Below are 24,413 nucleotides of genomic sequence, written 5' to 3' on the forward strand. Positions count from 1 at the left end.
CAGTTTAATCGATCCATGGAAAAGAAAAGTATTAATTTCTTAAAAAGATAAATACCTCACACTTTTGAACAGTAGTGTATACAGTATATGAATTTAAAATATAAATATATGAATGTACACTATACTATATAGGATTTTAAGTGAATATGGTCAAAAGCTACATTTAACTTCCAACTACAAATATTTTATTAACATTTTTATTTGCTTGTGAATGAGACTTTTAGCAAAGTGGAAATACTCATATGCTTAGCCCCTTCTTTGAATATAATATAACACGCTTCTCTATTATTATTTCTCCAACAGTTTTTCTTGTTTCACTTACACTTTCATCTTATTAAATATCTCAGCCAATCAAAATACAATAAATACATTTATAAAGCAAGTTTCTACAGCTTCTCAAACTACTTCAGTTGGTGAGTCAAACATCAGTTGGTTTTTCCCCAACAGTATGATTTCTTTGTTTCAAAGTGAATCATGTTTATAGTGTCCAGTTTAAAAATGTATTATGATAATTCTGAATGATGAGTTCAAAGGAACACCTTTTTAAGAGTACCTGTGCCTTATTAATGTGACTGTGGGTGACATATTGTAAGGCTAAACAGGTCTGGGAATCACTGCTATTTGGTACAGTGTCAGGCTGTCAGCACAGGAGGGCCGAGTAAAGAGAAGGGACTGCGATTTCTGTTCATGCTGACCCCATTTTCCTGAATGTGTGCTCATTGAGTGTCTTCGAGCAGTGATTAATTATGCATGCCTTTTCTGTCCATCTACTCACTGTGAGGCTTGAAATAATGAGCAGTATAAAAGAAAGTAAAACAGAAGAGAAGTACTGGGGATGGAGGCTGGAAGACAATGAAAGAATATGAGATGAAATGGTAAAGCAATTAACCAATTTTACGAAGGTAAAATGAGGTGAGGGGAATTAAATGGACAGAGAAGAGAGGATAACAAGATTTGCATCTCCTGAAGGAAATACCTGAGCTTGCAAGGCTGCAAAAGAAATAACGTTTTATGCAAGTTTAGATTTTAGGCTTTGAATCTATGTAAATGTAATGCTGATTCATGCCGATTAGACTTTGTCATGGCAATCATCATGTATCTTGTTTTCTGTTGGCTGCACACAAGAATCAACAGTCACTGTAAAGGAAGTTAAACATGGTTAAATATATGCAAAGATGACAAAACCACAGACAATTCAGTATGCAAATAAAGACGACCAACTGGAATTCTTCATCTCTGTTGGATATAAAAAAGTGATTGTCAAACTAATAGTATTTCTCTTTCTCCCAAATTCCCCCTTCACAGGACCAGGCATCCTCTCTCAGAGTGCTTTGCAGCTCAATAATCAAGAGGGCACCTTTCCCTATCCAGTCAGTTACCATAGCAACCAGACCCTGGCCCTTGGCGACCTGTCGGCCTCCCAGCCCCCGCGCAGTGGTCAGGTGGGAGGAGCCTTACATAGCTATAATCAGGTGGGGATTCATCTCTTTTTAAAAACTCTGATTTTGACCCTTTTGTCTTAAACTTTGCCACCTGTTTTTATGAGAAGGCCCTCTGGGGGAATTCACTAAGAATTACGTCTGCTAATAGTGCCGTTTATGTGCATGTGCTGCCTTCATTTTCACACCTTTTGTTCAGTCATGGCCTTTGTCTTTTGATGAAAACATCCTTTAAATTTAGTCAAAATTTCATTATGTCATATTCATCCATTTTAGTCATTTTATTTATAAAAATAACACTGCATTTTTAATTTTTTTGTTAAAAGATGACAAGATTAACAGTGCAGTGAATTCAGATGAATTCAAAAGAATGACAGTGACTTAATTGAAATACTCATTTGCATTTATACTAGACTGCGAGGTGTTTTTCTACTGAATTACCACATGCTAAAAAGTGGCTCAAGCATTTAGCGAATTCACCCCTTTTTCCCTTTGAAAATGTCATGTCGGTCACCATCACTTAGCTCTTAGCTCCTAGATGAGTGAAATTCTAGCTCTTTACATGTCACTTACCTCCAGGTGACGTCTAATCGTGTTGCCCAGCTGGCTGCCAGAGAGACAGCCGCCCGGGCCCATTCTCGAGACTCCTTTGCCCAGAGTCATGGCAGTGCATTCCACATGCCTGACGATCCGCCAACAGCCCCTGTAAACTATTCCTGCTCCACTCTACCAGCCCAGCGAGTGAGCTCTCCCTTTTCCATGCAGGCTTTGGGCTCCCCCTCCAAACTGCAGAGGCTGGGCTCAGCCTCCGACATGCCCAGCTACGCCACTCTGGCGCGGGTGTCGTCGCCCAAGCAGTCCCCGAGCCGGCTAGCCAAGTCCTACAGCACCAGCTCTCCCATCAACATGGCGGTGGGAGGTGGGTCGTCCTCTTCACCGCTGCACATGGTCGGACCGGGCAATGGCTCCAGCTCGTCTCCGCTACACCAGCTCAGCGCTGCAGTAGGAAGCTACGCCACTCTGTCCCCCACCAAGAGAATGATGCACACCACCGATCAGTACAAAATCTCTCATGATCTGTACGCCAACGCCACACTCCAGAGACCTGGCAGTCTAGCAGGTCAGTGCTCTTTGTCGGATACAGCCTTTCCGTTTAGTAGTAGCACTACCAAAAACACATAAGCACTGGCTATTTTCACTCTTAGCGGGTGTTTGATATCATCAGACGGGGATAAGAATTTGACACTATTGTACATTTATAGCATCTTTGTGCTTGAGAATCTGCCTTTGTCCATGATTTAGGTTCTAGGGGTTCGTACAGCAGTCAGCACAGTCACCTGGGCTCAGAGCTCAGACCCCTGCAGTCTCCTGAGCACCACATCGACCCCATTTATGAGGACAGAGTCTATCAGAAAGCCCCCCTGAGAAACTTCAATCAAGGCCAGGGTAAGATGGCAGACATCAGGTTCTCTTACAATTTAAAGTCAACAACAAAATCTTTTCATCTAGAACATAATGGCTCTTCTACAGACTGTGCATTTATGAAATAAGAGGCTTGTTTCAGCTTTATTTTTGTTCAGAATAGAAGTTTTTTCCCAAGTGCCCAATTAATAGCTGTGAGCAACCATACATCATCACTTTAACAGTATCAGATAGTAACAAGTTTTGCTTTAAAGGTTTTAAAGTAAATGTAATTGCGTTCACATTTTGTTTTATCTGTTGAGCTGAATGTAATATATCATTAAAACTATAAACTATAAAAGCACAGACGTCCCTACAATTATACACTTTTGCAGGCTAAATGGGTTTCTACTTGTACAACCATAACAAGCAGGTATGCAAGGAAAAGGAGCAGTTCAGTCAAAAATAATTGACTCATTTACTCACCCTCATGTTGTTTCAAACCTGCATGACTTTCTTTCTTCTGTGGAACATAAAGGAAACTATTTTGGAAAAAAAAATGTGTACAAAGATAGTCAGTGGGGTCCATGTTTGTTTTTGACCCCAACGCTTTTCAAAATATCTGCTTTTATGTTCCACAGATGAAAGAAAGTTATACAGGTTAAGCATGACATGAGGGCGAGTAAATGGTAGCATTTTAAATTTTGGGTGAACTATAACTTGAACCTTTGCAATCAATGGGATAGGGTATGAATTCAGAATTGATTGGTTGTGAAAAGTGGACATTAAAAATAAAAGGGAATGGTGACATCATGTAAAAGATTTACAAGATGTTTTTTAATGATTTGATGATTTTTTTTGTGTGTGAAATTTTCAGATATCAAATGTATCTTATACAAATTTGTATGGTGTAAGAGTTTGTTTATTGCTTGTCATTGTGTTTTGAACTACACAGGTTTTGCTATGATAATAGCCTTTGGTGCTGACATAAATTAATTAAATGAAAAAAAGAGAGAAAAGATTACTTTTTTATTTATTAAAATTGTGAATAGATGAATAGTAAATGTTCGTGTTGACTTTAAAGCGGGAATGTTTCCAGCACGGCTCTGACCTCCAGTCAGCTGGAAAACTCTGCCGTCAGGAAGAACAGCCCTCAGTGGTGGTTTCTGGGTAGCTATTCAAATCTGAACAAAAGCAGGCCAGAGAGAAAAAAACTGTTTTGCATTGACACTCAGACAAGCTACAGTAATGAAGCACCGACTGAAGAGCTATCATTATGGGCCAGTTTGTTATTTTAATGGTTTAACATCCTTTCTGTTTTGTTTTGCTCCTTCTGTCCTCCTCCGCCTCCTTCTCTCTTTTGATTGTAATACCTGGTCAACATGTAACGTTTTTCCACCTTTTGCTGCACCCAAAGATCCAATGAACCAGTTTTGTGACCAGGTCCTGAACTTTCTGCTCTGTCCCTACTCTCCTGTTGTAGCCCCTTCCTCTCCCGGTGTTGACTCCATACCCTTGCAGCGCACTGGAAGCCAGAACGCCACGGGAACATTCCCCCGTTCCGGCTACGCTACTGGCCCTGGTGCCTCCACCGCCGACTATGCCAACCCCTACCGTACACTACAATTCTGCCCCTCCACAGACTCACCCTACAGCAAATCGGGGCCTGCTTTGCCCCCGGAAGCTACCCTGGTCAGGTCGCCCTCTGTGGACAGCATCCAGAAGGACCCCAGGTGAGTCCTATCTTTGTCTAACACATCTTGAAAGAACAGCACACGGAGATCTGACCCAGTTAGTGAGAATTAGAGCCGAATTGACGTGCTGTGTGATTTACAAATCAGATAGAGCTTCACATGCACAAGTTGTCAATGAAGACATTGTTGGGGAGAGTGGTGTAAGCTGTGCCACTGTTAAGTTTAATTTGTGCTTGGGCAAGGACAAAAGAGAACTAATACAGCTAATGACATTTCAGAATGTCTAATGTCAACAAAATAAACCATCTGTAACAGAGCCATGGTAACATGACTTTATATAAATTTAAAAAAAAAAAAAGTCTGTTAGGGGTAAATATGTGAACCATTTGCATTTTCATAAAACGGCCAGGACTGTCACTACATATTTGAATTTTGTGAAATAATTTTCAACATTTTATAATGTATTGTATGTTCACTATCAGTATTACAAAGCATCTGACAGACTTTGTCCCAGAGATATGGTACCGTTCAAAGGTGTAGGGTTTGTAGGAATTGTTTATGTTTTTGAAAGAAGTCTCTTATGCTTACCAAGGCTACATTTATTTGATCATAAATACGGTAAAAACAATATAGTGAAATATTATTATGATTAAAATAACTGTTTTCTATTTTAAAATGTAATGTATTCCTGCGATAGCAAAAATTAAATTAGCTACATTTCAACAGAGATTATTCCAGTACTTCGAAAATTATTATATTATGGTGCTTTGTGACTCTTTCTTATTATCAATGTTGAAAACAGTTGTGCTGCTGAATACTTTTGTGTAAACCATGATTTTTTGAGGATTCTTTGATGATTCTTAATAAAATAGAAATTTCTGAAACAGAAATGTTACTTTTGTAACATTTGAATATCTTTTTCTCTTTTTATCAATTTAATGCATCCTTGCTGAATGAAAGTAAATAAAAAAAAATAAAAAAAATGACTGACCCAAACTTTTGAACGGTAGTGTACCTAATGAATCTTTTAATAAAGAAATTTCATAGTTTTTTACAATTAAAATGAATCCATATTAAATATATTTTAAAATGAAAATCCTCACTATTTATCTTCATCTTTCAATCACCATCAGCTGTATATGATTGGCTCTTTTCAAATATATGGTCACATGTAAAAATAAATAAATAAATGTTTAGTTTGCATGATTAACGGGGTGACGCATCTTTTTCCACTCTCCTCTACAGCATGAATCAGACTTCACATGACCTCACTTCCTGTAGTACCTCAGATTGCCTGTGTACTGTATACTAACAAAATCCAAAATCACAAAAACCTACTGCACATTTGTCACAAAAGTAAACATCCTTCAAGAATGATAGCGCATGATTTTATAGAGAGGTAGTCAGTTCCACCTTTTCACTCTATCTTTATATTGGTATTAAGCATATTTTTGGTTTTATCCTGTGACATTAATTTGATGTGCTGAGAGGCCATTGACGATCATCTCTTGTGAACTAAAGTACTGTATGACTTCTCTCTTTTTTTGTTTGCTTGCTTTTTCTGCTGATTTGACCTTGTTTTAGTTGATTTTTGCCATCCCTTCTGTTGACCCCTCATTCTTTTGTTTTTCTCCCATGTCTTCTCACTGCTAGTGGTTATGGTAGAGGTGGTATGACGTGTGATGCATTGCATTTACTGGCTGCAAACAAATGCACAGATATGCACAGACAATTTCAAACTGTTTCAGAACATGTCAAACAATGTCGTCTGTTATCTTTGGTTCACTAATAGTGTTTGGTATATTAAAGGGTGGGTCTGGCAACCATACCGGCCGCAGTTTATCACCAAAATCATTGCAAATTATATGTGAAACAGCATTTGTTTAACTAAAAAAAATATTTGTTTCAAAATATTGTGTATACACAAGACACTGCATTATAACATATTGTACATCTTATGAAGAAACAGGAACATCTAGATCAGAGGCATTCAAACTTTTTAACGACACAAAGGACCCATAAATATGATAATCGCTGCAATACATTTTCATATAAATAACAGTTTTTAATGTGTGAAATATTTGTACAGGAATATTAGTGCTATTACACAAGAAACATGTTTCCAAAATTAAATAGATTTTATATTGTCATTGTTCTAAAGCCAAAACAAATTATTTGGACAGTATTTACTTCGTATTGAGTTGGCAGCATTTTTTCTACTCACTGTTAGATTAATATTGGACATATAAACCTTACAAAAACATTTTCAGTTCAATTTAAATTAATGTTCAGTTTTTTCCCCTCAATGGAAACATTTGAATCAGTCTTTAGAAAGCAGAATGAAAAGTAATAATGACACATTGTGATAATGACAATTTATTTATTGTTGTAGTGTTCAAGTAATAACTTAAGGTTGAAAACCCCTGATCTAGATGATTGTCTTGAGAGATGTATTGGATTTTTTTTTTCTTCTAAAAGTAGAATGCAGAGGAATTAACAAATATCAGTATTTGCACTGACTGGAAATGTGAAACCTGAACTCACCCAAAAATAAGCTATTGCAGTCTATACTGTCTGGTTCACACTGGAATTAAATGGATGGGAGTTATTTTCCATTATGTGAGACCCCTCTTTAATAAAAACCAGCAACAAATAAGCTTTATAGTGCATGTTGACAGTCAAATGTGTAATATGTTCATGCAGCAGCAAGAAGACAGCTAAACGTAAAAAATATTATTTTAAAAATGTCAAATCCCTTTGTGCTAGACACCTACCCTGTCTCTCTCTCTGCCTGTCTCCTGATAGGTACGACCCTGAATTCCTTGTCTGGAATCAAAATCAAGCCGAGCAAAGAATGACAAAGTAATCCAACATTTATTTACATTTCTACTCATCCACAAAAGCACTGTTCTCCTCTCTACTCAACATCATATGCCTGGGCAGCATGACTGTGTTGAGACAAGCTTTGCTTTACAGAAGATGTCAGAATATGTTTTTATGGATTTCCTTCCAACATTTCCGCATTGTGTTTACAAGAAGAGCGCTAGGCCTTTATTCATCCACAGAAAGGTTAATTTGTGGTCAAGTCTAAAGTCATTTTTGATTGATCAGATTAATGGAGTGATAGAAATCAAATAGTTACATGAAGAACATATGTTCTGATCTCTGTTGGCTTTTCCAGAAGGAGTGATAGGTGACTTCATAGGTAACCAGAGTTTGTTCATTGCTGCAAAGCATCACATTGTGTGTGTGCGTGTGTGCGTGTCTCCTGTTGTGTTGTTATTCATTGTTTTGTTATCATTTTATGTTCAAGCATGCTTATTATCCTTTTTTACTTTTATTAACACCATTGTCTTCTTTTCAATGCAAGCAACAGCCATGATTGTATTGTTGTCTACCACATTGTGCATAATTGAATCACTGTATTGGCAACCAAACTTGTTAACAAGGATATGGATATAGTTCAGGTTGAAATTTTTAAGTGTACTCAGTGAGACTACACTTGCAACATCTCTTACAAACATTTACTATAGTAGCCACAGTTTTAGTACAGTAAAACTACAGTAAAAGTGGCATTGGACAGCACTGACATGAGCAAAACAAGATAAGACACATTATAAACCTTATGAATGTTATGAAATGGAATTCATTCAGTCAGTCCACAACCGATGCAACTGGTTAGCAGAGGTTTCTGCTTTTACTATATTATTACCTAATAATATTTCAAATAAATACTTTTCTTTTGAACTTCGAAAAAGTATCACGATTTCCACAAAAATATTAAGCAGCACAACTGTTTTCAACATTGATAATAACAATAAATGTTTCTTGAGCACAAAATCAGCATATTCTGAAGGATCATGTGACACTGAAGACTGGAATAACGGCTGCTGAAAATTCAGGGTTGCCATCACTGGAATCTTTTGATTCCAGTATAATACTAGTAATATAAGATTTATTTGACCATTTTGTGGAAATCAAATTTATGTGACTGTTTGTTTAAAAATGTCTGAGGCATTTGCCTCGTTCAGGCATGTGGAAGCATTAATATAGTCTAATGCTGAGAAGTGCAGTGTTGATTCTCTGATCTGTGCTCTGAGTGGGTGGCAGGAGATGAAGTGGTCACTGAATGTGACAGAGACATTTCCTGACCTCTCTCATTGCAGACAGTTCAAGCCGCCTCTCAGGACCATTCAAGCATGTGTGTGCTGAATCCACAACACTGCTGAACACTATTTCCTAAATAAGGGGTCAACTGCAGGTCGCATGTTCACACCTTAATAGAGCTTACCTCTCCTGGCTGCACAAATCATATTTATGTGACCGTTAGCAGCTCTGAGCCCCCCAGTTCCTCTTGCGGCTGTCAAAACAGTATATTATGGGTTTGTTCTACTGTAGGGTGAGAGCTGTCAGAATTAGCCATCTGTAATCTCAAACTGACTGCTGGTTAGTTGCCCCACACAACATGATTTACTGAAGTAAATCTGGTTCTGGAACAATATTACCTAACCCATAACCTGCCCTAAAAAAATCAAAAGAAAATTATATATTTATACAAACATTGTTCAGCCCCCTAAATTTATCTCAGGAGTGTTGTGTATGACCAAAGAATAATGTTAATCAAAGGGCCTACTGGGGGAAATAATGATGTCCAAGGATAAATCATTTATAATAAAAATATTACGTAACTTATATGCAACTAACATCCATAAACAGAGTTGCTAAACAATTACAAATATTTTTTCCCAAACATTCCCCCTATCTTCCGTTGGTTGGACAAGCAGATAATACCGCTCCAACCTCACGGTCAAACCGGTATTGCTGTGTTGTGGCAGTCAGTGATGGGAATCGTAAAGATTCTGTCAACATTTACTCTCGATCATCTCCTTCAAACCCGTTTATTTTTTTATTTTTTTTGTCCATAATATAAATGACTAAAAACAATGTTGTTTTGGACCCAGTTGACTTTCATTGTATCAACCAAAACAGTTATAAAATTCCTCAAAATGGAATGTTCCACAGAAGAAAGAAAGTCACAGGTTTGAAACAACATAAGTTGAGTAAATTATGACAGAATTTTTCATTTTTGGCTGGACTATCCCTTTAAGTTGGGATAGAAAAGAGGTATTTCAACATTGCCTTTATCCATGACCCCGCAATTCTTGTTGAATCTATTTTGTATGCGCACCGTCTTTAACCGAGCTGTCACATGTTGTTGTTACAGCGCTCGTTTTCTTTCAGACAAAAGCACGCACCAGAATGGAAGTGCATGAAGTGCATGTTTCATGTGCGTGAAGCTTATTCAGCGCTTTGCTCGTGTTTGAATAGGAAAGCCAGGGAGCAAGCCGAAAGGACAGAGGAGCTCTATGCTCATTAGAGTGTTTGTTTTAACAGTGCGCACGCTTCAGCGGCTAAGCCACAAGCTAGAGCTGCAGTGATTACATGGGCTGGTGACTGGTCTTATTTACTCTGCTCAGCATGTGTAAGTTCTTTATTCATCTGCCTGTAATGCCAGAAGCTAGTTGTATGACATACAAACAGGCCTGCAGTGTGGCAGTTGTGTTGGGCTGCACACACTTTGAACATGTGGCACTTAGTAATGCCACTTCTGTCTATGAGCAAGACATGATAGAGAACGGACTAATTGAGTTCATTGTTAAAGGGGCTATTTGCAAGAATTTTCATGTATTAATCACATTTTTATTGCAAACAACTTGTAATTAAACTAGGCCTTGCCTGATTTCTTAGGTTGTCTATGAAAGCCTGTAGAGAGACTATAGAGGGTTCCGTTCAATGACACAGGAAAGGAAAGCTTACACAATGTTCAGGATAATGCCAAAAGAGCTATTCTGTACTGTAATGTGAATGTGTCATGCAAAGAAAAGGGATTAATAGCCAGATCTAGATAGTCTATAGTCTCAAACATAGGCCTACTTTATAATCATACTAGCATAACAGTTTAACTGCTGTTTTCTCACCTCTGTCATTTTTGTTATTGAGACTGAGAGGAAAGCTTGCAGAACATATTTACATATTTAAACGTCGCTCTCAGCAGCGTCTGGATGTTTGTTAACAGTATATCGCTGCAAAGGTATTTCCAACTTCATTTTACTTCTAAGCAAAGAACGATAAAGAACTTTCCCATGAGTATATCCAGGCATTGAATCACGTTCGGTCTCCTGTACGTTTACGTGTGCACAAGCGTGAGCAATAGAGGTTTCTGAATAGAGCCCCTTTTACCTTGCTAATGAAATCACTGACAAAAACATTTTTACTCATAAAGAAAAGCATAATGGAGATTAGATGAAAATATACCGTGATGATAATTAAACAATTGTAGTTAAATCATATAACAATGCAAAATGTCTCTATGATTTCTCTATCATTTGTTGAATTTTTTTAGTTTCATTCTTTATTTCTTTAATATTATGTATTATTCTATAATACTGTACATTATAATGTTACGATACAACATTCAAACTATTTATTTTAGTTGTTTTATACTACATAGTAGTACTATACATTTATTATATTAGCCATTTATTGGTTATTGCCCATAATATGAAAATAATTATTGTCTTATTGTATAGGCCAGAATTTCAATATCGACATATAACAAAAAACATACTGTTGACTGTTACCGATAAACTGACATTTACTTTTTTGAAGAGGATCCGTGTACATCTCACATAAAGACTATATTAGATTTACCTCTGCTGCATCCCTTTCAAAATATCAATCCATTCGCTCTATTTCTAATAATCATGCTCAGTCAAGCATCTTGAATGCATAATTTATGATGCTTTTATTTGGCTGTTTTTTATGCCACAAAACATTCAGTGGTCCACAAGGGGCTTATCCTCTTCTTCCTCTGGCCCCGTGGGTTATTTCAGCTTTTACGCTGCAGCATGAAGCTGGGTTTTGTGGTGTTAATGTTTCAGCTATGGGGATGAAAGATAGGCTCACCTGACTGAACCAGAACAAAAGCTCAAACAAAGACCTGTCACAAACAGGAGAGTTTGTCTCAATCCAGTGAGTGCTCAAATGTTACATCAAGCTCTGCTGAAGGGTTTTCAGGCTGCATGCCTAGCAAACCTTTTATAAATCCATGGACAACAAGACCCATTTCTCACTGCAAATATAGGCAGCATCCTAAAAGTCATAGAACCTCACAAATTCGAACACTCTCCATAGGCAGCAACTCTGTGCACCACACAATAGAGCCTCCTACAGAAGACTAAGTTGATCTCAATAGAGTTTAATAGATGTAATTGTGTAAGCCAACCCAGCATCATCTTGCTTCCCAATAGGATTTTTCCATTGGATTTTTGTGTTATTGCAGAAAATAAGCTCTGTGGCTTCTTACATGTTTTGTAAGGTAATCTTCTCAAATGAACACAACTTTTAGGAATTTTGAAGCCTAAATACAATTGCCAGAAGTAAAAAGCTTAAGTGAAGCTATGAGAGAAATGCACCACAGCTGGCGTGGCTTTAATGTCACCATTACTATGCTTCTGACAATTATTTCAATCTCTATATAAAATCTTCAAGTTGGAAAGTCTGATTTAGAATAATTTGCAGGAGTGTGAGTAAACATGACAAGGCTATAAAAGCAGACTAGTGAGAAGATGAATTTTTAAAAAAAGTGGTGTATTCTGGTGTATTTTATGTAGTTGTGTAAAATGTGTAAATATCTTGAGATTGTGTTCACCACAGACCTTAATTCAGGCATTTAACCAAAAATTAAGGATGCACCAATACCATTTTTTCAGAATTGATCCGATCCAATACCAAAAAAACTGAGTATCGACCGATACCAATAGCGATCCGATACCAGCACAGTTATTTTTTTAATTAAGTAGAATTTCTATAACTCTGTGTGTTGAACTGATAATCACCATTTTGTGTGTTAAATACAATCTACTTAATACAGACAACTTCATTATAAAGAAAAACAACAAATCCAAAAAATATTTGATCATAATCTATGACAAAAATGCTATTATAAAGATAAGTGGATAATTCAGCAGTAAAATTTACTCTAGAAAAATCACGAGTGCACAATAATTTTATAAAATCTGAACATTTAGTTAAAAAAAAAACATTATTTAGTGGGTAACAAATAAGAGACAATAAGTGTAGCACTAAATCTGGTAAAACGTTATACACTCTTTGTATTGTTGTAAAATACATTCATGAAAAACAAGATAAAAAAAATCAAAAAGATAAAAAAAACATTTAGGCTATATATACTATAAAAAGACATTTTTTAAATGTATAGCACAGCTGATTAATGAGGCAGCAACAAATGATAGATAAAAAGCGACTTACAAATTAGGACTAAATTAAGCGAGTCATCGTGAAGAGGCAAAAACAACGCAAGAAGTGCTCAAAATACGAAGTTCAGGCATTGTTCAGAGTAGCATAAGTCTGATAAGGGAGGATTAAAGGAAAAGGCCAAATATATATATATATTTTTTATGAGGTTAAGTGCTCACAGAAGAGATGGGTTTTCAGCTGTCTTTTGAATGTTGTCAGGGATTCTGCATTCCGGATGAGGGTGGGGAGATCATTCCACCAACATGGAACCGTGAATGAGAATGTTCTGGAAAGTGATTTTGTGGCTCTCTGTGATGGAACCATGAGACGTCACTCGTTGACTGATCGTAGGCTTCTGGTAGGGATGTAGACTCGTAGGAGCGAGTGAAAGTAGGAGGGAGCTGAGCCTGTGATAGATCTGTAAGCAAGCGTCAATACCTTGAACTTGATGCGAGCAGCGAGAGGTAGCCAGTGCAGAGAGATGAACAGAGGAGTGACGTGGGCCCTCTTGGGCTCGTTGAAGACAAGACGAGCTGCAGCATTCTGAATCATTTGTAGAGGTTTAGTTGCACATGATGGAAGTCCAGCCAGAAGAGCATTGCAGTAGTCAAGCCTAGAAATGACCAGGGCCTGGACGAGAAGTTGTGTTGCATGCTCAGTTAAGAAAGGCCTGATCTTCCTGATGTTGTGCAGTGCAAACCTGCATGATCGAGCTGTCTTTGAAATGTGGTCTGTGAAGGTCAGCTGGTCATCCAATATTACTCCAAGATTTCTGACCGACCTTGATGGGGTGATTGATCCTGAATTTAGCTGGATAGTGAAGTCGTGCTGTAGAGACGGATTGGCAGGGAGGACGAGAAGCTCAGTCTTTGCCAGGTTGAGCTGCAGGTGATGTTCCTTCATCCATGCCGAGATGTCCGCCAGACAATTTGAGATCCGTGGAGCTATTGTGGGATCATCTGGTTGAAATGAGAGGAAGAGCTGTGTGTCATCAGCATAGCAATGGTAAGAGAAACCATGTGCCTGTGTGATGTGTCCCAGTGATGTGGTGTAGATGGAGAAGAGGAGGGGTCCAAGAACTGAACCCTGAGGAACCCCTGTGGTCAGTTGATGTGCTCTGGATACCTCGCCTCTCCATGCGACCCTGAAGGACCTACCTGTGAGATAGGATTCAAACCAGTGGAGGGAAGTTCCTGTGATGCCCAGTGATGAGAGGGTGAACATAAGGATCTGATGATTCACAGTGTCGAAGGCAGCAGACAGATCCAGGAGAATGAGAACTGAAGATTTGGAAGCAGCTTTTGCGATCCGTAGGGCTTCTGTGACCGACAGTAATGCAGTCTCAGTTGAATGCCCTTTCTTGAAGCCGGATTGGTTGACATCCAGCTGGTTGTTCAGAGACAAGAAGGATGTTACTTGTTTGAAAACAGCTTGTTAAAGTGATTTCGCAATGAATGGTAGGAGAGAGATAGGTCGGTAATTCTCTAGAAGTGATGTGTTTAATGTTGTTTTTTTAAGCAGTGGAGTTACCCGAGCCTGCTTGAATGCAGTAGGGAAAATGCCAGTATGAAGGGATGAGTTGATGATGTGTGTGAGTGCTGGTAGAAGTGTGGGAGAGATGGCTTGTAGAAGGTGTGAGGGGATGGGGTCTAGAGGGCAAGTGGTAGGATGATGACTGGAGAGAATAAGACAGATAGGACAGAACAAGAAAGGCTATTAATAATCTTTCATTGCGCAAAAGTATTATTTACATTTACATTTAGTCATTTAGCAGACACTTTTATCCAAAGCGACTTACAAATTAGGACTAAATTAAGCGAGTCATCATGAAGAGGCAAAAACAATGCAAGAAGTGCTCAAAATACAAAGTGCAGGCATTGTTCAGAGTAGCATAAGCCAGACAAGGAAGGATTAAGGGAAAAGGAAAGGATTTTTTTTTTTAAAGCGCTCACAGAAGAGATGAGTTTTAATTTGTCTTTTGAATGTTGTCAGGGATTCTACATTCCGGATGAGGGTGGGGAGATCATTCCACCAACATGGAACCGTGAATGAGAATGTTCTGGAGAGTGATTTTTTGGCTCTCTGTGATGGAACCACGAGACGTTGCTCATTGGCTGATCGTAGGGTTCTGGTAGGGATGTAGACTCGTAGGAGCGAGTGAAAGTAGGAGGGAGCTGAGCCTGTGATAGATCTGTAAGCAAGCGTCAATGCCTTGAACTGATTATGATATGAAAGGCTCCAATACAGTGCGGCACAAAGCACTAATGTGCATCCCGCATTAAATTTCAGTTACTGTGCGTGTGAAGAACAATTATAGTGCTCTCTACTCCAGTGTTGTGAACAGACACCCGGTAGAAAGTAACATGATTCAGGTACAGCAATACAGTCATTTTATGCGAAACCATAGACCTTTATCTACACATCAAGTATAATAATAGTAACATTGAATCATCTTGGAGAGAGTTTCATCGTGTTGACTGTCGTGACCGAGCGCAACGCGCTGTTTGATGCTGAATGGAGAATGACTGACAGCCGCAGCGGAGGGAAGAGTTTACGTGAACTTGAATGTAACGACTTAAATATTCATTTCTACCTCACGTTATACTATAGAATGGCTTCAGAACACTTATGATATAGTGCACAAAAACTTTATGATGCTTTATAATGTTTGTGTGCCTTTTGTGGGGCTTAATAATAACAAAAAATAGTAGGCCTCTTCTGACCGATACCCGATCCGGCAAAGAATGGCAGTATCGGAGCCGATACCGATACTGAATATCGGTGCATCCCTACCAAAAATCCATTCAAAAAACCTTTTGGGAAAAATGTTTACTTGTTTCTGGGTTTCTCATATCTGCAACACTCTATATTTGCATTTTGTTAAGCTAACTCCATAATACTAGCCTGACAAGCCAGACCCACATCAAGATGTTGGTTCTGGGAACACACCATTGGCAGGGCTCAATCTGAGGGCGGGATAAACTGTTGTCTTTCAAATCCCCTCTCCATGTAATAGGATAGTGCTACAACCAACCAGAGCATTTTCCCACCAGCGAAGCTAGTTGATAGATTAAACTTTTGCCGTATCCGGTCGGCAAAACACATCTTCCTTTTTTAAGAATGACTTCAGTGCTGTTCTTTGTTCTTTTCTCAAAGAAAAGCTTAACTCCAAGTCCTCCAGAGTCGCGGCCAAAGCCGATTCGAAATTCTTCTTTGTTTTCAAGTAGCAGGGAATTCACGCGGAACTGTCGCAACTCTGCCGTCATGATGTTAAGCCCGCCCACCGACTCTATACACGATGTGATTGGCCTGTCTAGAGTTTGGTTTTTCCAGCTCGCAAGCCAACGGAGAGTTGCTAGACGACACTGGCAAACTTTTGCAAAATAAAATTTGCTGCCGCTAGGATGCGTCTAGATTTCTAGGCTAGGATAATACTCTAATAAGCCTAAAAATACATCACATGCACAAATATTTGGTAAAATAAATAAATTTTTCATTTTTATCTATACTTTTCAGTATTAAATGAATTTCTCGTCCACCATTTTGGATTCATTTTTTTCACTGAGCAATGAATTTCCCATCCTATATAGAAGGACACATGTTAATGCTCCTGCTTTTTGTTAAAGTCTGTGTGCATACCTTAAAATACTGTCTACGTAGGCAGAATACTAGGTATTTGGAACAGAGCCTCTTTCGTTTCTGACTGTTAAAATTAAGGTCAATGCTTAGTTTAATTGTAGGGGGTTGATCCTGCAGGTGAAGTTTAAGGGACAAACGGTTTATTAGTAGACCAGCCACCCACCCACAGCATCTCTCCATATCAGACCTTGAGGGGTGAAATCACAAGTCTGAGAGCGCACATAACGAAAGAGCTCTCTGTTCTCTGTAGCGTGAATGAGTCACTTCCCAGCCAAATCCTTCTCCGGCTTTGGCAAGGGATGACGCTTTTTTGCAGGCCTGGGCTCTGAGCAGACGTTTGATTATTCATTTTTGGTGATTAATGGTAGGTTCATCCCTGCTTCAGCAGCCTGTCACAATGACTGGAGCTGTGGTGGGGGGAGTGGCTTCACCCAGGCATTAATTGTCATAATGGGGAGGTTAAGGATTTGGCTGCCAGTGACAGACCTGACAGAGAGGAGGGAGTGTCACCAGGGTGCAGCAGCTTGCACTCTGCATATGTGCGTGTCCCTGTAGGACTGGCCTGCTGGGGAATGATTCAGGTTTAATGATGCGAACGAGGACGAGCAGGGTGCCATTACTATTCTGACTTTAATCATAAATGATGTAGTCTGTTTCTAGAGCAGCAAATATCTAATAAATCTGAGTGCCCTGCTATGCACATTTAAATCATTACTACACGTTTAGTCCTCATCACTTATGCATTCCTTCATGCTGTGATGCTGCATTATCTATGGGTGTAGAGCAAAACTGTGACTGCCCACTTCTTCAACGGCCTTGGTACCAAAGATATTTCCCCATTCCTTTTCTACGTTAATAAAAAGTCTTCAATGACACAACCAACTCGCTCGCAGTTGGAAATCGGGAAAAAGACAGGTACAAGACTGTGTATCCAGCTTATTTTTCAATGCGCAAGTAAGCTATTTTCTGTGAATTTACAATTCATTAGCCACTATAGGTAAACAATTAGAAGAATAACTAGAAGTGCAGTAAACAGTAAACTATTTGCGGTACAAACTAGTGTGTTAATGATTACAATAATAATTAAAATAATATGATAACAAAAACCTGTGTGCAACAGCAAGCAGCATAACAGGCTATTTTGGAACCGCTAAAATAACTGGCCGCAGCTGACTTTAAAGCTAAAAATGGCCTTTCCCACTCACGTTAAAAATGGCAAATTATGCTTTTGAATCAATTTTTGTTTTGTTCCAATTCTTTCAAAACATTGAGTTAATATGTGTTCATCAGAGATGCAACATATAATTCTGCAGTGGCTTCACTTGGAACCATTTTAAATGATGAAGCAAAAATATGCAGAGCAAAAATATTGACAGTCTCTTATATGCAAGTTACACAGCAGTAACTTATTGTTTATTGAACTGCTACCACATTCACAAGGTGCTTGGTTTTTATGGTTGGATTATGTTATTGGTTGTGTTATCAATATTATCTTTAGCTGCTTACTGTCAAAGCATCTAGCTTTAGCTTTTTGTTTTGCTAAACACAAATGTCACTTCTTGAAGAACTCAGAAGCTGGCAACGCATTGGGGCCATGCCTTTTGCTTTATTGCTGTCTGTAAATACATGGGGTAAACATTGAGTGAATAATTTCACTTTAGTGCACTAGTTAATTAACAGTCTTTTTAGAGCCTCTGTCAAAAAATTTACTTACGCTAATTAACCCAGAGTTGACTTGCGTGACAGCGCCACATTGATTACCATATAAACTTCATCCATTTTACAGCCATTTTTGTGTTACGCTCTAATTACTGATTTACGCAAACATTATCAATTAGCCCGCTCCTGTGATTAATGACAGCTTGCTGTCATTGCATCTAATGCATTGGAGAGTTTGTGGGCTGTTGGCCAATTCCGACCCTCTGTAATGTACTTGGTTCCCTATTTTTGTGAATAAAGCCCTCAACATAGGAGCTTAGTGAGATGTGATTTAAACATGCCTTCATTTCAAGGTTGAACAATGATAAAAAGCAACAAAGATACAGTGAGAGAAAACAAAGTGCCAATCTCTCAGGTTTATCTCCTTTTTGACCTTTTTCCAATGGATCCCATTCTTCTTTTCATGACCGCAATTGCACTCTCAGGTTTACTGGTTGTGCTAGAGAGAAATGGGACATGCTACAATAAATGTTTCCCATGGTGCCTCTTACCCAGAAATGTTTGTCCATCATGTTGCTTTTTGGCAGCATTGCATTTTCTCTCTGCCTCCACCAATGTCTTGTTTTTTCCTCTCTTCTCTTCCATCCTTCCTTTTGTTCTCTTTCTATCATTACCACCCCATCTCTTTCATACAGGATCGTATCATTTGAATCGATTCCTCTTGTTTGACAGCCTCTGAAATGGTAGTAGCATAGAGACAGAGTTTGCTGGTCTGAGAAAGAGAGGGAGAAAAAGACTTGAATGTCAAACACAATGTTCTCCTCTCTTGCCTACATGCGGTATTCATGGTTTTTTCACAGCAGACATCAGGATGGTATGTTGAATTTGTTTTTGCTGCTTACCTAAATCATGGTGTTGAATGATATTCAGAGTCGACAGACTCGGGGGTTTAGGAAATGCAGATATTCTCCTATGGGGTTCCAGGCACCTTAGGACTGCTCCAGGCAATAGCACAGCTGTCACTGATACCCATGATAAAGCCAACATTTCTGGGAGAATGCTATTGTCTGTATAGATTACTCGTGATCTGACGTTCCTCTGCAGAAAGCATGAAAATCAGAATTTAAAAAATGATTGCTGACGTGTGGTAGCTGTAAAACCTTTGTTTCTCATGCATTATTTTTTTTCTCCTTACAAGCACTGTCATACATCATATTTTGAGGTTAATTTGTTTCCGTTGTTTAGTGGCATTCGTTTCTATGTTAATTAGTATTACTCAACTATTTTCAAAGGAGAAAAGTAACAGAGGGAGATCACAGATGTTGGCAGAAAGTTAGAGTATGTTGAATTCGGTTTGATTTATTGTGAAGAGAAACATTCAGAGACTCCAGAGAGGAGAAAAAAAAAAGAAAAAGATGTTTACACACCATAGAAGAGAAACATGCTGCTATATTTTATGATAGACACCTTCACAAACACGTTTTTTTTTTATGTTATATTGTTTCTTTATGTGAAAGCTTCTCGATGTTCACTTTTGTGTGTATATTTGCCTCTTCAGGGAATTTGGCTGGAGGGATCCCGAACTGCCGGAGGTTATCCAAATGCTGCAGCACCAGTTTCCATCGGTACAGTCCAACGCTGCCGCCTACCTCCAGCACTTGTGCTTTGGAGACAACAAGATCAAATCAGAGGTAACTCCTGCATACCAACATCAAACACATTCTGCATGTTTTACATAGGCTATGGACTAATAAATCCTTGCAGTGGGGATTTCAGCTTCATTTGAATTTCCATGGTGGTTCAGGCTGTTGTTTTATGTTGGTTAGTGTCATTCTAGCTCAGTGGTTTTCAACTGGTGACCCAAAAACACTTTATAATAAGTATACATTAATAAAGTAATTACAAATCATTAACAAACTATTAGTTTATAGTTAATTCATAGTTAATAAATTATAGTCTCTACATTGTTAATATATTAGTAGGCTATAAACAAATAGTGAGTTCTTAATTCATTATCACGTTAACACAATTATTATTGTTTAATTAGCTTGTAGTAAAGGAACTGTTAATTGGTTATTAGGAGTAAATAATTCTCACAGGTTGGGAAAATGTCATTAATTAAGTGCTTTAAACCAACCTTTATTAGAAATTAATTGCATTCATATTCAGTGTTCCTTAAATTGTTTACAAATACATTAAGCACGCACAATAATAATTTGGTTAATTACAGTGACAATGAATAATGGACTCAGTATTTGTATATAGCCTATTAATATATTGTCAATGTAAAGACGACAATATATTAACTATGAATTTACTATAATTGTTTGCAAATGATTTGTAAGTACTTTACTACCGTATACATATTATAAAGTGTTACCAAAAAATTATATACAGCCAACTATAACCCATAATTAGGATACTTTTAATAAGGAGAAAACGCTTTATCCATCACTTGGTGGAAACTAGCCAAACTAGGCAGATGCCAACATAGACAGGTTGTGTGACATGCTGCCTTCCTCCAAAACCTATTATGTTAATAAATTATATTAATTTAATAAATGTTCAAAACTTTAAAACATTTTAAAAAATTGTGAAAATTGTCATTTATTTTGATGTGTTTTTACTGTCACTTTTGATTAATTTAATGCACCATTGCTGCATAAAAGTATTATTATTATTTATTTTTTAATCTTACTGACACCAAACTTTTAAAGAATGCTGTATATGTATATGTATATGTAGATGGTTGACAAAAGAAGTCTTGTTGATTAAGATAGATAAGCAGACTGGTGGCTAGATATACTAGATAAGCAGACTTTTATAAAAATGTCTACAATGTGTTTAATATTTGTGTGGCTCTGTGTATCAGATACGAAGGCAGGGTGGGATTCAGCTGCTGGTGGACTTGCTGGATCACCGTATGACTGACGTGCACAGGAGTGCCTGCGGCGCACTTAGGAACCTGGTTTATGGCAAGGCCAATGACGACAACAAGATCGCCCTGAAGAACTGCGGTGGGATCCCTGCACTCGTGCGACTCCTGCGCAAGACGACAGATGTGGAGATCAGAGAGCTACTCACAGGTGCTCAGGACATATTAAGCACATTTATTTCTCATTCCTTCTCCTTTGTTCTCTGATGTGACGGGATACTGGCGAGAAGTAATTTGTAATTTGTTTGTCCGCACTGAAAGAGGAAATGCTGCAGGACTTATGCTGCCTTTAAGTGCACCTGGGAAACTTGTACCTTTGAGTCGGGCATTCTCCATTACCAACATGCCACACATTCAAATTGGAAACATAACACGGAAGTCACCTAAACCTGTGGTTTTCAAACCTGTCCTGGAGCACCCCCAGCACTGCACATTATATTATATTATATTATATTATATTATATTATATTATATAGTATTATATAGTATTATATTATATTATATTATATTATATTATATTATATTATATTATATTATATTATATTATATTATATTATATTATATTATATAGATGAGAGTTTCCACTATACTTCAGATTGACACACCTCTTCCAACATCACAACTTGACAACTTGGGTATCATCTAGAATTGCAAGTTTCCCACCTTTAAATACGACTCCGTTTGATCATTCATATGCTCAGAAATTGTAATTGCAATATTTCCAGCTCCACCTGAAGGGCACTTCATTTCAAGTATATTTTGCAGTTATATGAAAAGAGATATTGGACCAATGAGATTTCACAGTGGGCGTGAACAAAACATCCTGTCTTTTTTGTATGGCACCTGATTAGGACGTGGTGTCTGGCCCTATCTTTGAATGCGCTTTATCTTTATTTCCTCCCTCACCACCTTTTTTTGCATGTTCAGCATACAAATACATTGCATATGACCTTTCTGTCACTATCTCTGGCTTCCTTATAATTGGGCCCAATTTGTTAATCAGCTCTCCTAGAATCATCCACTTGTTACTGTGGACCCCTCTACCCATTAAATGATTTGTTAATGATCTCCTAATTGGTTAGGGCTATAATAATTAAGGATAATACCAGTGCTTGGCATAGCCTCTTTAGGGAATTGTGAATAATGAGTCTTGACGCGTTGACAAAAGACAAAGGCTCTTCTAAATCCCCTATAGAAATATTCATGGTACAGAGACAGTTCCTGAGAGATGTCGGAAAAATTGGGCGGCAATTTGCTTTTTGAGGCATTTAATAAATGTCAGATGCTGAATTGTTGGGAGACGCTTCAATAAGACGTTGCGGCTCCCTTGTGTTTCAGCCTGGTGGGCAATCTAAATGTCCATCAATTGAAAAATCTCCATCCCCCTGAATCCAGAGCTCGGAGAAACATCTAAAATGTTTCAAATTGAATATAGGAAGAACGAAGCTGAGTGGCACTTGCTTATTACAGCTCTATGTCTCTGTGTATGTAATCACTTTAGATGAAACATTTGGAAAGAGGGGAGAAGCCATTTGTGCTTTTTCAAAGACAATTAATGTTTAAGTTAGAGAGCGGTTCTAAACAGAAGACAAAGAGTCCTCTCGTCACTCCGTAACAACTCCCTCAAGCTACATCTACGCAGACCCCGGTCGCCTGCTGATTGCTGAAGCCAGACAAGGGCCTGTCACGACTGCTGGGGCCTGTTTGAGCTCAGAACTCTTGGTTCGGCATAAAAAAAGGCTGCATAAAAAAAAAATAGGTCTTTGATGTTTAACAAACAAGATTGGATAGGATAAGATAAGTTTAAATTGGCTGGGGCAGAGCTGTACACCATGCTAGCAATACAGATGAAGGGCCTCCAAAAGTGCTCCCTTGTATACTGTAGCATGCTTTTCAAATGAAATGTCATGAGAAATAATATTGATATATGTGTTGCTTGCAAAAAGTTTATTTTGTGAGAATGCATGGCCAATTTTGAAGGGGCTGTCAATCGTGAAAGATGCTTTTTAGAACCAGATGGTTTAGTTACAATGTAGTTAGTAAGTTACTTTGAGCCCTTGGATTTAATGACCTAAACAGCAGTGAGACACCCAAAAAGGAGCCCCCAGGAGTTGGATCGAGAAACACTAGTAAGGAAGATGTTTCTTGCCACTACTAACTCTAGTAATTCTAAGCTATTATAGTCCCACATAAACATTCAGTCATTTTGGGGGATGCCACACGGCAAATTCGCATCAATGGAGGGTACCAAACAAATGGCAGGAAAACATCCATAGGCAGTATTCCAGTCTGCATACTTCTACAATGTAATAAAAGTATGTACTTCACTCGTGATGCCAAAGTACATGCTTTTGAATATGTAGCAACATCATTAGATGTATTTGGACTCTTCGGATGTACTAGCATGTCATAAAATTACTTTTTAATACCACAGTCCCCCATTGCATTCTGTTTAAGCTTGCTTCTGAGTGTTAGCATCTACCTAAATGAATTAAAATAATAGTGTTTATTTAATTAAATAGTGATTAAATAATATAGTGATTATATTTAATGAAATGTATTTAATTATAGTTTATTTATATAATATTTAATCTATAATAATTTATTCAAATGCATTGTTACTTAAAGTATTGATGCACACTGCCATTTGGCATACTATTTTTTGTGTACAATTTGGGTGGATACTAGTATGTGATAGAATGTGAATGAGGACACATCTATGGTGTAGCCGCATGTCAATATCTACCTGCTATTCCTTGGTGTTTATAATAAGGTCTTTGTGTTACAAAATAGTAGTGAACATTTTGGAACAAACATACACTACCGTTCAAATGTTTTGGGTCGATAAGATATTTCAAAAAAAAAAATGAAAGAAGTATTTTATGCTCACCAAAGCTGCTTTTATTTGATCAAAAATTATAGTTTGAAATATTTTGAAATATTGTTACAATTCAAAATATCTATTTCTATTTAAACTGTTATTTATTCCTGTGATGGCAAAACTGATTTTTTCTTTTTCTTCAATGTCACATGATCCTGCAGAAATCATTCTAATATGCTGATTTGGTGCTCAAGAAACATTTCTTATTATTGTAACTGGAAGACTGGAAGTCTGTGATATTTAACAAATAACATAAGATACAATTAGCGGGGACAGAGTTTTATACCCTAGCAGCAGGGAGGAAGAACGTGCAAAAGCGCTCCCTTGTACACTGAATCAGAGCAGTAGGGGTCTTGTGAAAGGACAAATAGTATGCAAAATTAGACACAGTTTAGCCATATTCTACATTCTAGCAGTTCACAGTTCAGTCTTGATTGTGATGTGGC

The 24,413-nt window shown here is 37.9% G+C and overlaps 1 protein-coding gene across 2 annotated transcripts in view; it reads left to right on the forward strand.

The window, feature by feature from the left end:
• Positions 1 to 24,413, forward strand: part of ctnnd2b (catenin (cadherin-associated protein), delta 2b) — a 74,543-nt gene that overhangs the window by 35,146 nt on the left and 14,984 nt on the right. For both annotated transcript variants that reach the window (XM_084120919.1, XM_084120920.1), the window contains exons 6-12: positions 1,306 to 1,472; positions 2,019 to 2,559; positions 2,742 to 2,885; positions 4,324 to 4,573; positions 7,340 to 7,396; positions 19,710 to 19,842; positions 21,024 to 21,237. In XM_084120919.1, coding sequence (XP_083977045.1) covers positions 1,306 to 1,472; positions 2,019 to 2,559; positions 2,742 to 2,885; positions 4,324 to 4,573; positions 7,340 to 7,396; positions 19,710 to 19,842; positions 21,024 to 21,237 — 1,506 coding nt within the window. The remainder of the gene's footprint in view (positions 1 to 1,305; positions 1,473 to 2,018; positions 2,560 to 2,741; positions 2,886 to 4,323; positions 4,574 to 7,339; positions 7,397 to 19,709; positions 19,843 to 21,023; positions 21,238 to 24,413) is intronic.

Source organism: Abramis brama (assembly GCF_963993115.1).
Source record: "Abramis brama genome assembly, chromosome: 7".
NCBI lineage: Eukaryota > Metazoa > Chordata > Actinopteri > Cypriniformes > Leuciscidae > Abramis > Abramis brama.